Genomic DNA, 16553 nt, shown 5'->3' with positions numbered 1-16553 from the left:
ATATTTTGTCACACTTGGAGTGGAGCACATCAGTAAGGCTTCTGCTGCAGCCAGATATATGAGATGAGGAGGAGGAGATGATGGGCATGATCAAGCTCCTGAGACATGCACAGAAGAGTTCTTTAATATTAAAATTATGAAATTAAAGAACAAGAGTTGATTAAAGGGTAGTTCGGTCTCCAGCATTTATGGCACACACAGGTGCATCTCACAAAATTAGAATATGATCAAAAAGTTAATTTATTTCAGTTCTTCAATACCAAAAGTGAAACTCATAAATCATATAGAGTCATTACACACAGAGTGATCTATTTCAAGTGTTTATTTCTGTTAATGTTGATGATTATGGCTTACAGCCAGTGAAAACCCAAAAGTCATTATCTCAGAAAATTAGAATACTTTATAACACCAGCTTGAAAAACTTGATTTTAAAACCCAAAATGTTGGCCTACTGAAATCTATATTCAAAAATTGCACTCAATACTTATTTGGGGCTCCTTTGGCATCAATTACTGCATCAATGCGGCGTGGCATGGAGGCGATCAGCCTGTGGAACTGCTGAAGAGTTATGGAAGCCCAGGTTGCTTTGATAGCAGTCTTCGGTTCCTCTGCATTTTTGGGTCTGGTGTCTCAAATCTTCCTCTTTACAATATCCCATAGATTCTTTATGGGGTTAAGGTCAGGCGAGTTTGCTTGCCAATCAAGCACAGTGATACTGTTGTTTTTAAAACGGGTATTGGCACTTTTGGCAGTGTGGACAGGTGCCAAGTCCTGCTGGAGAATGAAATTCCATGTCCAAAAAGCTTGTCGACAGAGGGAAGCATGAAGTGCTTCAAAATTTCCTGGTAGATGGCTGCGCTGACTTTGGTCTTGATAAAACACAGTGCACCTACACCAGCGGATGACATAGCTCCTCAAACCATCACTTATTGTGGATACCTCACACTTGACCTCAAGCAGCTTGGATTGTCTGTCTCTCCATTATTCCTCCAGACTCTGGGACCTTGATTTCCATGGTCTATTGTGAAGTTTCCACAATCAGTGATGGTTTGAGGAGCCATGTCATCTGCTGTTGCAGGTCCACTGTGTTTTAGCAAGACCAAAGTCAGCGCAACAGTCTACCAGGAAATTTTAGAGCACTTCATGATTCCCTCTGCCGACAAGCTTTTTGGAAATGGACATTTCATTCTCCAGCAGGACTTGGCACCTGTCCACACTGCCAAAAGTACCAATACCTGGTTTAAAAATAACACTATCACTATGCTTGATTGGCCAGCAAACTTGCCTGACCTTAACCCCATAGAGTATTTATGGGGTATTGTCAAGAGGAAGATGAGAGACACCAGACCCAACAATGCAGACGAGCTGAAGGCTGCTATCAAAGCAACCTGGGCTTCCATAACACCTCAGCACTGCCACAGACTGATCGCCTCCATGCTACACCGCATTGATGCAGCATCAATAGTAAAAAGATGTAATGTTAAAAATAATAAAAAAACAAAAAACTGCTATTCTCACCTTCCGTCGTCCGACGATGCGCTCGCGCCTGCCGCCATCTTCCGTTCCCAGAGATGCATTGCAAAATTACCCAGAAGACTTAGCGGTCTCGCGAGACCGCTAAGTCATCTGGGTAAGGTCGCAATGCATCCTGGGAACGGAAGATGGCGGCAGTCGCGCGCGCATTGCCAGAGCTTCGCTGGATCCCGGCGGGTGAGTATATAACTATTTTTTATTTTAATTATTTTTTTTAACAGGGATATGTGCCCACACTGCTATATATTATGTAGCTGTGTTTTATACTGCGTGGCTGCTATATACTACTTGGCCAGTGTTATATACTGCGTGGTCTGTGCTATATGCTATGTGCCCTGTGTTATATACTGCGTGGCCTGTGTTATATACTACGTCGCCTGTGTTGTATACTACGTCGCCTGTGTTAGACACTGTGTGGCTGCTATATACTGCATGGGCTGTGTTATATAGTACGTGGGCTTTGTTATACTGCGTGGGCTGTGCTACATACTACGTTGCCTGTGTTAGATACTACGTGGCTGCTATATACTGCGTGGGCTGTGTTATATAGTACGTGGGCTGTGTTATATAGTACGTGGGCTGTGTTATATACTGCGTGGGCTGTGCTGTATACTACGTGCCCTGTGTTATATACTGCGTGGCCTGTGTTATATACTACGTCGCCTGTATTAACGCATCGGGTATTCTACAATATGTATGTATGTATAAAGCAGCCACATAGTATATAGCACAAGCCACGTAGTATTTGCTAAATACTAAATGGCTCCTATATACAACGTGGCCTGTGCTATATACTATGTGGCTGCTATATACATACATACATATTCTAGAATACCCGATGCGTTAGAATCGGGCCACCATCTAATCCCTAGATAATTATACAAAATAACTATTACATTTTATGTAAAGATGACCTGTTTTATTACTCTAAACTGAGTACCTCCTGCTTCTCCACTGTTTCTGGAACAGCTTTTTTTTATCCCTTCTATGCCTCTCTGCTCCAAAGTTATGCCCTCTGATAATAAACATAGACATTTTCCCTTTAACAACTGGGCATGTACCATGGAACTTCTTTGAGGGGATGTCCATGCTTTGATTGTCCAACGTAAAAAGGAGAAACAGCAAATGCCCACGGTTTTGTGGTATAAGCTCAGTTGCTTAATGGAAAATTTGCAACATTATTACCATAGGCAAAACTCTGGAATATAGGGACACAAAAAAAAAAAGAAAAGGTGCGCCACAATCAGTGCAGCAGCGGCAATTGGATGAGGTACTCAGTTTAAATATTAAAAAGTCCAGTAAAAGGTACTCTTTGAACCAAAAGTAAAGGTAAGAGAAGCAAAATACTGTGTGTGAATACCTATTGTCAACATGCTTTTGCTGCCATCTAACAGTAGCGTAATGAAGGGGCAGAGACACTGATTCCAGTAATGCCACTTATTGGGCTACTTGATGTCATTTTGATACAATCACTGTTCTATCTTCTGCAGATCTAACAGTTCTCGCCAATCAGTGGTGGGGGCGGGGTCATACAGACCTCTTATCTACCTGGCAGCAGGTTTACTGGTCATCTAGTGATAATCTCCTGCTGATAAAACAGTGAGTTTATAAAAACTACAGCAAGCAGCCCAGTAAGTGACACATCGCTGGAATCAGGGTCTCTGATTTTACTTTATGCTGCTCTCAGGTTTCCTTTAAAGAATCCAGTTAAATTCTAGAACTCAAGCAATGCCGAGCTGGTTAACAAACATCAGTGGTTTAGTAGAAATTGGCATGGTAGACTGTGGGCAAGACTATGCAAGTTAGATTCCAGCTCTCATTTTTCAGATGCCTTTTGTGTAATGAAAACACCATCTGATTGGATGTTATGGGTGACTGTCCCTGTTTATATATCTTCCCCACCGATTTTAAGCAGCAGACTATGATTTTGTGATGTAGAAGTCATAGATGTGCGACAAGTAGGTGAGCAGGGAAATGATGGCATGAGAAAAATGTGAATGATGATGCTAGTAGCGAAAAGAATTGTTTCCACAAGTCAAGGTGACACATGATGGGCAACATATAACCATCTGTCCATAATTTTCTTTCCTTGTTTCATACCTCAGACCTTCTCTTTAAATCATCTTGGTGTTAATGTGTGTTTTTGTCTCTTAAACCACCCTCACTGTCCTACTTTATACCATCCCTGTCCTCCCATGTGTCCCCTTGTGTCCCTAAATCATCCGCAGCCTGTCACATTCTGGAGTGCTGTGATGGCTTGGCTCAAAGTGTAATCAGCACTGTAGGACAAGCTTTTGAGTTGAGGTTCAAACAGTTCCTGCACAGTCCCCCCAAAGTGGCAGCACCCCCAGACAGGTACGGTGGAAACCCAATTTGATCCACATTCTTTAGTCCGTAGCTTCAATAAATATTCTATTGAAAGATAAAATACATATTTGATCTACTGAAGAGTAGGTAAGACTTGGCTTATGTAGCCATCATGTTGTGGCTACCTAATTGTTAAATGGTTTATCCTGGACTTTATTTTACTAGAGGCCTAAAAACTAAGAGGCAGGTACCTGCTGTACCCGGCGCTAGCACAGAGTGGCCATTGACGGCTCCTGTTGGCGATTCAGCTGCTCTTCTTCTTCTGATTGACAGCCAGCTCCCTACAGGTAGGCAGCATTTATTTATGCCCCATCAAGAGAGCGGAGAGGAAGAGAAGTAACGCCAGTGGCAGGCGTTGATTCGCCGGCAGGAGTAGTTTGTGCCATGTGCCTATGGAGATTGGCGCCCAACAGAAAAGCAAGCCGGTATGTAGCTACTACCTGCCTGTTAATTCTTAGTTAAATAAAAAGAAATTGTCCTGGACAACCCTTTTAATATACAAATTAGTTGTGACTTTTCCCCTACTTGAAACATTCTTCAATGCTCCAGTTTCGTTATTTTATTTCTGTTTGAAGTTACCCTTTGTATTTTTTATACTGCTAAAGAGATATGTACCTTTTTTTTAGTGCAACCAATATGCTTATTTTTTATTATCTTTACTAAGGAGGTGGAGCTCACAGGATTTTCTAGGTGCGTGTCTTTTCATAATTATATACCTAAACTTGACCATATAATGCATAGGAATACAAGGACCTACAAAGAACAAGGAATGTAACACTTAAAGTAAAATAGAAATCTTTATTGATGGAATACAAACAACCTATAAAATGCATAAAAGGAGTATGTCACACAGAAGGCTAGGGCCGCACAGGGAGCCCCAATGCCAAAGTGACTCCAGCTAATCAGGCAAAAGAAGAACAAATTATAGTGGCGAGTAGATACAAGTTAGGCTGTCAATATAATAATACATCTACAAAAGAACATAAGTAGAAAACTCCAAAGGAAAATCCAGAAGATGCATGCATCTTGTTTAGCAAAGGGATCCAATAACTTGTGTAAATAAATAATGGAATGAACGCCTACAAAGTTATTACGCATCCTTATAAGATATAAAAGGAATCCTAAACAGGGGTAAAGCTGAAAAAGAGAATGAGAATAGCTGGTGCAATAGTGATTGCAAAATACATTGCTAAGTTAAGAGGAGCAAGACCTGTGCGGTGATCAGCCAAGAAGGACACCCCCGACGCGCGTTTCGTGTGCAGCGTCTTCCGAGGGGTAAGTAACATTTTGAGCATAGGCGCCTTGGTAAAGACTATAAAAAATTGCATATTGATTACATTGAATGAGAAGACCCTTATTTTGGTACCTCTCTATGGTGGATTAAACAAACAAACAAACAAGCAAACAAGAAATGGATTACTCAAGGGAGATGTGGGAATAAAATAATAGTAAAAACTGGCTTTTTTTTTGTCCTGGTGACCCATTTGTGTAAAGTGTACCAAAAACAATAATGTTTCCATGCCTAGTTGGGCAATTCTACATAAAAAGCCATATGAAAACAATGCACATAGACAATGCACCTACAGGTTTACTACTTGTGTTCTAATACACACTCAGTTTTTCTACAGTCACTTAGGGAAGGCATGTATGGTCACTTTTGTGTTATTTGTCTCTAAAGGATAGTGGTTGGGAATGAAGAGCTTTCTTGGGCAGCTGAGGAGGATCAGAATTCCGAACACAATTATTACAATAGTATACCCGGTAAAGAACCACCTCTAGGAGGAGTACAAGACTGCAGAGTCTGGGATACAGGTGCAACAAACCAGCCCAGCGCACCTATTACAAGTAATGGGCAGAGGACACAGGTATTGTTAGATACTCTTATTAACATAACTATTGCTCTTAATTCTACATGTAACCTGAAAAATACATGGAATAGTGCAAATCTAGCCTCAGTTACTATGAAGAATGAAATCACTCTGTACTATGTCCATGCATATATCTGCATTTTAATGCCTCCCTCTTCATTTAATTTCTCCGTGTAGATGGGATCGCCAGCCAAACGAGCACCGGTAACACACTCTGGATCACAGTGGGAACTGGAAGACCATGGTAAGATTACTGAAAAAAAGTTCAGAATTTTGCAAATTGGATACTTGAGGTCATACGACAACCACTCAGTCAACAGCGTGGAATCCTGACACACTGGTGGGACTCAGCAATCTGCAATGTCATAAAGGCATTGCAGAAAGTTAGTTTTAACCCAGAAACACCTTTTCACGATAGTAAAATTCTCTGAATCATTACCATTAATCAGTACTGCTATATCCATCTTTGGGCTATGAATTTGAAACATGCATTTTCCAGATTCTTAACATATTCTTTTATCAGGGGCAACCAATGAAATGTTCCATGGAAGCAATGGTCGTGCTTTAGGGCTAAGAGACTATGAGGAACACATGTATGTCAACACACAGACTCTTGATGGACTAAATACAGAAAAGGAGCCCTATATGATCCCAGAGGATAGTCCCAAGAAGGATATCTTTGATATGAGTAAGTGAATATAGGATCTATCTATCATCTATCATCTATCTATCTATCTATCTATCTATCTATCTAGCCCACATCTATCTGTCTGTCTATCTATCTTCTTATATAAATCTGAAAAGTTTTGCACCAATGTTTATGTTCTTAAGAACAGACAGTGAAATTTTTATTAGATTTACCTTTCTGCACTGTACTCAGTTAATGTGTAATTCACTATAGCCATTATCAGTAAAGACTACATTCATCAGTATATGTAGACAGAGGGAGTTGCCCCTTTGAAAAGGAACTGAGACAATTTGAGATATGAGGAACAATACACCTCAAGTGCATTAGATGAGTGGTAGAGTGTAGATTTGTGTGTAGTAAGCTAGAACTGACCACAAAGTATTAGCACAAATAGACATATAGGAAAGGGAGACTGGACTATACTACAATTAGATCTATACAAATAATAATGCAGTGCCCTTTATTTAGGGGAACCTATCAGGAATAGTGATGGGCGAACCCGATGGGCTAACCCCTCCAGGAAATCCGTGTTACTGTTTGGGTTCGGCACCTCGAACATTCGTTGTTTCCCATGCTGTCATCTGATCATCAGTAAGTTAGTCACTGCTAGTTAGAGAGCTGAGTTTCCTATGCTGTCAGTTGACAGCATGTGAGCCATCAGCTGTTAGCGGCGGTAAAAATGTTACCGCCAGTCAGAGGTGTTGGCTGATGAGAGAGTACTACTTTCATCAGCGTACGCCTGCTGTTGCGGATAACAGTGAAAGTCGGTGAGGCTGATAATAGTATTCATCAGCCAGACCCTGTGTAAATAAATTAAAAATAAAACATTTGAGGTCTCTTTTATTTTTGATAACCATTGCAGGCAACGCCGACAGTTGTGGGCTGCAACCCTCAGCTCTCATCTTTATCATGGCTAGTTATCAAGGATTGGGGGGTCCCACACCATTTTTTTTAATTATTTAAGCAAATAATTAAAAAACAGGCATGGGTCTCCTCCCATTTTTTGACAACCAGCCAAGCTAAAGCAGACAGCTGGGTGCTGGTACTTTCAGACTGGTAAGGGGTCATCGATATAGCCACCCAGCCTAAAAATAGCAATCCTCAGCCACTATTAGATGCTCTAATTCTGGTGCTTTGACCGGTTCTACCCACTTGCCCTGATGCGGTGGCAAATGGGGTAATATTTGTGGGGTTGATGTCAGCTGTTTTATGGCCACTGACATCAAGTTCAGTGTTAGTAATGGAAAGTTACTAACCCCATAGCAATATTGTAAGTAAAAAAACACTCTGAATAAAGTCGCTTAATTGAAATAAAGACACTGACACCTTTTTTTATTTTAAAAGAAAAAAGAAAAGTTAAACTCACATTTACACCTAACCCACAGAAGCTCATGTACCCTGTAAAAATAAAGTAATAAACAACCATTTCCCTCACCTGTTGAAGGTGAAGATAATCTTCTGATGCCCATGTCCCCTGTAAAAGAGTAAAACAAGATAAACAACCATATTCCTCACCCCTCAGACCAGAATATAATCCATTTGTCCATTTGTCCCTAGCTGTGCTAAATCTAGATTTCACAGTGTAAGAAAATATTACTTTTGGAGTACAATATATTACTAATTCACAGGCAGAAACCCCAATAGATTAGTACTAGAGTAGGGCCAGGCACCTTCCTTGGCCTTTTCTATCTAGAACTTACGGTATATATTTTGTGATGGTATTAGTTGTTGTGCACCAGTTAGTAATTTTAGATTGAGTAATAAAAGTTATTTTTAATATAGTCTATTGGGAGTTCTGTATCTGCTACATCTAGATACTAGGCTGAACACTGGCATGATGTGAGCTTTCAGCTTTCAGCATGCCAGCCAGCAGAGACACGGAGCTGTGCATCTTACCTCAGCATCAGTGCCTCGTGGTGTTGTGAGAAAGGTGAGTGGAGTTGATAGCCAATGAACTACGTTCATCTGAATGTTGTCACCACTAGCGTGAGAACTATCTTTATTTCTTTAGTGTCTTTACTTCAAATAAAGGCCTTTATTCAGGGTGTTTTTTATTTACAATATGACTATGGGGTTAGTAATGGGGGCGTCTTATAGATGCCTTTCCTTTACTAACCCCTGGGCTTGATGTCAGCTGCCAATACAAATTAATATAAACTCCAATACTATTACCCCACTTCCCAATGCCTTCAGGCAAATGGGAAGAGTGAGGATAAGAGCCACATTTATCTCATCTTATTGATGTGCCATTTCCGGAGTGGCTGTGGGATAATGTTCTTACCCTGCGGGGGGGGGGGATTTCCCTGGTCTTTTCCATATCTATTAATATCAGTCCAGAGCTGTCTGTTTAGCCTTTGCTTGTTTGAATTTATGAGGGGACCCCACTTCATTTTTTTGAGGATCTCCCTATAAAATAACCAGTAAGCAAACAGCTGTGAGCTAATATTAATAGAATAGGAACCTTTAGGGATATCGTCCCCTTTCACCAATTGTGAACATCAGCTCTAAGCAGTTGGATTTCCCTCATCTGTTTCTGAAAATTACAGGGGACCCAACACCTTTTTTTTGTATTAACAATCACAGTAAAATACGCACCCCAGTACAGTCTCCAGGTGTATCAGCAGCTGGAAACTTCAGTAACCTTTCAATGTCCCTCAAAGTTTCCCAAGAGTTTTCCGGGCCTCACAGCTGCCGAGAGAACTGGTGGCAAAAGATAACTTGAATTCCAGCCACCGGGTCTAATGGTAGCTCCAGTGCCGGACTGTTGAAAGCTGGAGTAACATATGTGACAAAACACTCTGGGATCGCCTTTGCTGGGGTCAAAGGTCACGTGGTTTGTGCATTGAATCTGAGGCGTACAGCAGGTTTCTGAGCAGGCTGACCTCAGGTCAGATTTATTAACGTGAAAGCAACATGAACAAAACAAAACATAAAAATAAATCCTAGCCTGTCCGGCACTAACTAAACAAATACGTTGCTATCTCAACAACTGGGGGGGCTTCTCCCACCCAGCTAACATCACACAGATCTTGAGCACAGCTCTTCACTCACGTTTGTCTCACACAGGCAGGCAATCTGTGTGCCCCAGGCAGACACTGGAAACCCCCAGCTGGTCATCTTTTATTCCTGCAATCATTAACCCATTAGCACCCTGAATATACTGAGTGGCCTAATTCACATAGGACAAACACCTGGGCGAGATATACCTGCCTCCAACTACTACACCAGCATGAGTCTTACATATCCCCCCCTTTGCTCAGACCACTCCGGTCGAGCAAGAACACTTTTGAAACAGTGCACTCGGGATAGGGCATCGGCGTTCCCCATCTGCACCCCAGGTCGGTGCTCCACCGTAAAAGAGTAAGCCTGCAGGGCAAGGAACCACCGGGTTACCCGACTATTACGGTCTTTGTGGAGGTGCATCCACTTGAGAGGGGCATGGTCTGTGACCAGCCTAAACTTCCTACCGGCCAGGTAATACTTGAGGGAGTCGAGAGCCCATTTAATGGCTAGGCACTCTTTTTCAACCACCGCATACCTCTGCTCATGTACATTTAGTTTCCGACTGAGATAGAGGACCGGGTGTTCGACTCCGTCCCTCACCTGGGAAAGTACAGCTCCGACACCAGTATCAGAGGCATCAGTTTGTACCACAAACTCGCTGCTAAAATCAGGAGTCACTAGTACGGGCTGAGAGCACAAAGCCCGTTTCAGGCTGTGGAAGGCCTCTTCAGCAGCTGAGGTCCATTTTACCATGACGGAACCCTTCCCCTTGGTAAGATCCGTCAAGGGAGTAGCCATGGCTGCAAAATTGGGTATGAACCGGCGATAATAGCCGGCAATCCCCAGGAAAGCCTGTACTTGTTTTTTGTTCACTGGTTGTGGCCAGCCCTGAATTGCCTGTATTTTGTCGATCTGGGGTTTAACCACTCCTCGGCCAATCACGTAGCCAAAGTATCGGGCTTCTTCAAGCCCGATGTGGCATTTCTTGGGGTTTGCCGTTAAACCTGCATCTCGCAGGTCATCAATCACCGCTTGTACCTTCTGGAGATGAGTTTCCCAGTCCATGCTGTAAATTACGATGTCATCCAGGTAGGCAGAAGCGTACTGTCTGTGAGGCCTCAAGACTCGAGCCATCAATCTCTGGAACGTTGCGGGAGCTCCGTGAAGTCCAAACGGCATATAGACATACTGGAACAGACCTTCCGGTGTAGCAAATGCCGTCTTCTCTCTGGCCGCCTCGGCCAGAGGAATCTGCCAGTACCCCTTTGTTAAATCCAGGGTCGTAATGTATCGGGCTTTACCAAGCCGGTCGATCAACTCATCGACCCGGGGCATAGGGTACGCATCAAATTTAGAAACTGCATTCAGTTTCCTAAAGTCATTACAAAACCGGATGGAGCCATCCGGTTTAGGTATCAACACAATTGGACTGGACCAGGCGCTGTGCGACTCCTCAATGACTCCTAAGTCCAACATTGCCATCACTTCCCGGGAGACGGCTTCACGGCGGGCTTCCGGAATCCGGTAGGGCTTCACATGAACAGTGACGCCAGGCTCTGTGACAATCTCATGTTTCACCAACTTAGTCCGGCCAGGTTTTTCGGAGAAAAACTGTCGGTTCTGTAACAAAAATTGCTTAACCTCAGATTTTTGTAGTTCTGAGAGAGTCTCGGCAACCTGCACCTTCGGTACAGTAGGTGAACAAACCGGACGGGGCAGATCCGCCGTTAGGGCAGAGCGGTCTTTCCAGGATTTTATCAGATTCACATGATAAATCTGTTCCGGTTTTCTCTTACCCGGCTGGTACACTTTATAGTTCACTTCACCAACTCTTTCTCGGACCTCAAATGGGCCCTGCCATTTCGCCAGGAATTTACTATCCACCGTAGGGATTAGGACCAACACCCTATCGCCGGGTGCAAATGTACGGACCTTAGCGCCTCTATCATAACTTTGCCTCTGGGCTCCCTGGGCCTGTAACATATGGTCCCTAACAATGGGCATGACAGCGGCAATACGATCCTGCATTTGTGTTACATGGTCGATCACCGTTTTAAAGGGAGTGACTTGACCTTCCCAGGTTTCTTTTGCGACGTCCAGCAGTCCCCGGGGACGACGGGCGTACAACAGTTCGAAAGGCGAAAACCCTGTGGAAGACTCGGGAACTTCCCTAATGGCAAACAGCAAATAGGGTAACAAGTAATCCCAGTTCTTCCCATCTTTGTCTATCGCCTTCCGGAGCATCTGTTTTAAGGTTTTGTTGAAGCGCTCAACCAGGCCATCTGTTTGAGGGTGATAGACAGACGTACGCAACGGGTCTATTTGTAAGAGCCTGCAGAGCTACTTCATTATCCTCGACATAAAGGGAGTCCCCTGGTCGGTGAGTATCTGTTTTGGAATTCCCACCCGACTAAACACTTGTACCAATTCCTTGGCGATCGTCTTGGTAGCTGTGTTACGCAAAGGGACGGCTTCCGGGTAACGAGTGGCATAGTCCACGATGACGAGGATATGTTGGTGCCCACGTGCGGATCGGGGAAGGGGCCCAACCAAATCCATCCCAATTCTCTCAAAAGGGACCCCGATGATAGGAAGGGGTACCAAAGGGCTACGGAACTGAGATTTAGGGGCCGCGATTTGGCACTCTGGACAGGACTCACAATAGTTACGCACATCATAATGTATTCCAGGCCACACAAAACAATGCAATATCCTTTCTGTGGTTTTCTGTACCCCCAGATGTCCCCCCATTATATGTCCGTGGGCCAAATCCAGTACCTTCCGCCGATAAGGTTTGGTTACCACTAACCGTTGCACTGTGTCTTCCCCTTTTTTTTCTACCTGGTAGAGCAAATAATTTTCAAGAACCATATACGGGTACGCTAGCCTAGTGTCAGGTTCTACGGGTACCCCATCTATCATTTTTACATTTTTCCTAGCCGGAGTCAGGGTAGGATCTTTCATTTGCTCGCTGTGGAAGTCATCCACCTGGACTCCCAAATCTGGCAGGCAGGGTGCCGGATGGCTGTCTGCCTCCGCCTCTCGCTGAGGTTCCTCAGTTTCCTCCGTTTCCCCCGCCATGACGGAGAAGGGGTACTGAAGGTTAGATTCACTAACCTCCCCAGCAACATCTTCCTGTGGGGTCTCCTCTAGGGACTCGGGACCTCCAGATGGCATGGGAGAAGATTCACGGGTACAGCTACCGTGAAGGAGCAACTGATTCTCCCACAACTGCCAGAAATAGGGAAAATCCCTGCCCAGGATTACATCCTGTAACAATGCGGGAACGAGTCCCACTTTGTGCTGCACTGACCCATAGGGAGTAGAAATCCATATGACCGCTGTTAAGTACGAGCGGGTGTCACCATGCACACACGTCACAGAAAACTTGTCAGACGGACCAGACGGAAGTGCCACCAGACTAGCTTTCACCAGAGTCACCACACTTCCAGAGTCTAGTAATGCCACAACATTTTTCCCATCAACAGATAATTCACACAGGTGTTTCACTGTATCATTTTGACCCGCATTCACACTCACTAGCTGTGTAACCAAAGACATGCGTTTTCTAGAGTCTATAACGTCGCACTGCATGGGTTCAGCGGTAACAGGACAGTTCGCAGAAACATGACCCTTCTCATGGCAGCGGAAACACCTAACAGGTCCCCTACTGAGACCACAGTCCAATACTCTTGGTCTCAGATTGCGAGCAGTCCCGGACTCCTCCCCCACAGTTTTAAGCGATTTTCCTTCACCCGTGGTCCCTGGAACAGTCTTACCGGTTCCACGAGGAGGAGGCACAGACCGGGGGTTGGCGGTGTCGTCGGGAAGTCCTTCTGCCACGGAATAACGCTCGACCAGCTCCACAAGTTGATCCGCTGTCGTGGGATTTCCTTGGCTTACCCACCTTTTCAGCGCTGGGGGTAGTACTCTCAGGTACTTGTCCAGGACAACCCGCTGGATTATTTCGGGTATTGTCAGTACCTCGGGTTGCAGCCATTTCTTTGTTAAGTAGATCAGGTCGAACATCTGAGACCGCGCCGGTTTATCTTGCTGGTATGTCCACTGATGTACCCTCTGTGCCCGGACAGCCGTCATCACACCCAGCCGGGCCAGGATCTCAGCTTTCAGTTTCTCAAAGTCCTGAGCGACCTCCGGGTCCAAATCATGGTAAGCTTTTTGGGCCTCGCCGGAGAGAAACGGGGCGATCAAATCGGCCCATCGTGCCTTCGGCCACTTCTCTCTCAACGCCGTCCGCTCAAACGTTGTCAGGTATGCCTCGACGTCATCTTCTGCAGTCAGCTTTTGCCAGTATCGACTCACATAGATCCTTCTGGACTCTGCTTCCGGGTCAGCGTCAGGCATGCTCACCAGGCGCTGCGCCACCTGTTGGAGAAGTTGGCGGTCTGCAACCGTCATGTCCACTAACTCCTTCAGCTGTGCGGCCATCAAGCGATTAGCTTCGTGCTGTGCGGCAGTGGCCTGCTGCTGTACGGCAGTGGACTGTAGTAAGGCTTTCACCACGTCTTCCATGCTGCCGCCTGTGCCACGGTATGCCCGCGTTCTCCACCACAATGTGACAAAACACTCTGGGATCGCCTTTGCTGGGGTCAAAGGTCACGTGGTTTGTGCATTGAATCTGAGGCGTACAGCAGGTTTCTGAGCAGGCTGACCTCAGGTCAGATTTATTAACGTGAAAGCAACATGAACAAAACAAAACATAAAAATAAATCCTAGCCTGTCCGGCACTAACTAAACAAATACGTTGCTATCTCAACAACTGGGGGGGCTTCTCCCACCCAGCTAACATCACACAGATCTTGAGCACAGCTCTTCACTCACGTTTGTCTCACACAGGCAGGCAATCTGTGTGCCCCAGGCAGACACTGGAAACCCCCAGCTGGTCATCTTTTATTCCTGCAATCATTAACCCATTAGCACCCTGAAGATACTGAGTGGCCTAATTCACATAGGACAAACACCTGGGCGAGATATACCTGCCTCCAACTACCACACCAGCATGAGTCTTACACATAGTAACATAGTTTTTTAAGGTTAAAGGAAGACTTTATGTCCATCTAGTTCAACTCACATCCTAACCTAACATGCCCTAACATGTTGATCCAGAGCAAGGCAAAAAAACCCATGTGGCAAATAGTAAGCTTCACATTGGGGAAAAAAATCCCTTCCCGACTCCGAATACGGCAATCAGACTAGTTCCTTGGATCAACGCCCTATCAAGGAATCTAGTGTATATATAACCTGTAACATTATACTTTTCAAGAAAGGCATCCAGTCCCCTCTTAAATTTTAGTAGTGAATCACTCATTACAACATTATACGGCAGAGAGTTCCACAGTCTCACTGCTCTTACAGTAAAGAATCTGTGTCTGTTACTATGCTTAAACCTTTTTTCCTCCAAACGCAGAGGATGCCCCCTTGTCCCTGTCTCAGGTCTACGAATAAAAAGATCATCATCATCATCATCTGTACTGTCCCCTCATATAATTATACATTAAAATAAGATCACCCCTTAGTCTTCGTTTTTCCAAACTAAATAGCCCCAAGTGTAATAATCGATCTTGGTATTGCAGACTCCCAGTCCTCTAATAACCTTGGTCGCTCTTCTCTGCACCCACTCTAGTTCAGCTATGTCTTTCTTATACACTAAAGACCAGAACTGTACACTGGCATCAGTCGAACATCCCTTCAGCGGATATTAGCTACTCACTAAAGGCACCCTTACAAAATTCCGCTGCTGCAGCAGCTCAACGAGGATGACCCAGATCAGCGCGCTGAATTTGCAGAATGGGCAAAGCAAAAATTGGAACAGGACTCTCAGTTTACACAGAACATTATGTTCAGTGATGAGGCAAACTTTTTTGGGTGGGCCATTTATATGTATACACATAATTAACATGGTGACAGTTTTCAATGTAAGGGTGTCTTACATTGAAATCTGCTGCAATAACCCGGGTACTGCATTCACCAGACATCAACACAATTTCTATCTGCTCCTCATGTGTTAAACTCTGCAACATGTCAAAAGACAAAGAGAAACTTGTAAATAACTCATGAAAGAAGAGTTACGTTAAAACCAAGCACACCATTGTTTTTGTTGTGAAATTCTCAATAAGCTGATGTGTCACATTACCCTCTTCCCATTGGAAAAAATAATGTTGGATCAAAAATGGCCGATTTCAAAATGGCCACCATGGTCACCACCCATCTTTAAAAGTTTTCCCCTCCCATATACTAATGTGCCACAATCAGGAAGTTGATATCACCAATCATTCCCATTTTATTTAGGTGTATCCATATACATGGCCCACCCTGTATAATAAGCAAAGTATAAACATGTACTTTGTGCAAATTACCACTGAAGAACCATGGATGCTGCTTTGTGATGGCGTATCCCAATCACACCAGAAAGGCTGTGTTTAGTGCCGGTTACTGCGACTTCACACATTCCTCTCAGAAGCTTCAAATCACAGATCGGAAACATCTGAGACTGCTACGGCTGCCAAGCTGTGAATAACAGCGTGTAAGAGAGAGGGGTGAAAGCATATGCCCCATAGAAGGCTGTGAAGAAATGCCCAGTTGGTTTGGAATCAGAGATATCACATACCGCACTCTGAAAGCAATAAATGTAAATATCTCTGCAAAGTATTTAACTCAATTTGTTTGCGCTAGTGACAGGTTCTCATTAATGCTGGGTTCAAATTGCGTTAAGTGCAGTCCGCTGACGGCATCCGTTATATAGCGGCACTAATGCTATGTAACGGATCCGTTAGCGCACCCATTGACTGCCATTATGTAGTGCATCGTTAACGCATGTCATAATCTGCATGTGATGTGCCTTCATTCTGTGATGGACCCTCAGACGCAGTCTGCAGCGTTTTCGGGTCCGTCACTGCTAGCACAGATAGAGCATCTGCGCTAGCGTGATCGCATAAACGCGATCTTTTTCAGCACTTGCGTTACCGCAGTCCGTTAGCGTATGTGCTGAACGGACTGCACTTAACGCAATGTGAACCTAGCCTAAAGAAGACTTGTCACCAGTTCAAAAGTGATCAGTGTTTACTCTTATTTTA

The 16553-nt window shown here is 44.2% G+C and overlaps 1 protein-coding gene across 2 annotated transcripts in view; it reads left to right on the top strand.

The window, feature by feature from the left end:
- The window catches only part of SHC2 (SHC adaptor protein 2), a 162592-nt gene that overhangs the window by 53329 nt on the left and 92710 nt on the right, over nucleotides 1-16553 (top strand). For both annotated transcript variants that reach the window (XM_069767820.1, XM_069767819.1), the window contains exons 7-10: nucleotides 3762-3888; nucleotides 5579-5765; nucleotides 5946-6012; nucleotides 6292-6456. In XM_069767820.1, coding sequence (XP_069623921.1) covers nucleotides 3762-3888; nucleotides 5579-5765; nucleotides 5946-6012; nucleotides 6292-6456 — 546 coding nt within the window. The remainder of the gene's footprint in view (nucleotides 1-3761; nucleotides 3889-5578; nucleotides 5766-5945; nucleotides 6013-6291; nucleotides 6457-16553) is intronic.

This window comes from Ranitomeya imitator, chromosome 1, assembly GCF_032444005.1.
Source record: "Ranitomeya imitator isolate aRanImi1 chromosome 1, aRanImi1.pri, whole genome shotgun sequence".
Lineage (NCBI taxonomy): Eukaryota > Metazoa > Chordata > Amphibia > Anura > Dendrobatidae > Ranitomeya > Ranitomeya imitator.
The sequence above is the reverse complement of the archived record's forward strand: the minus strand, read 5'-3'. Positions and strand labels throughout refer to the sequence as shown.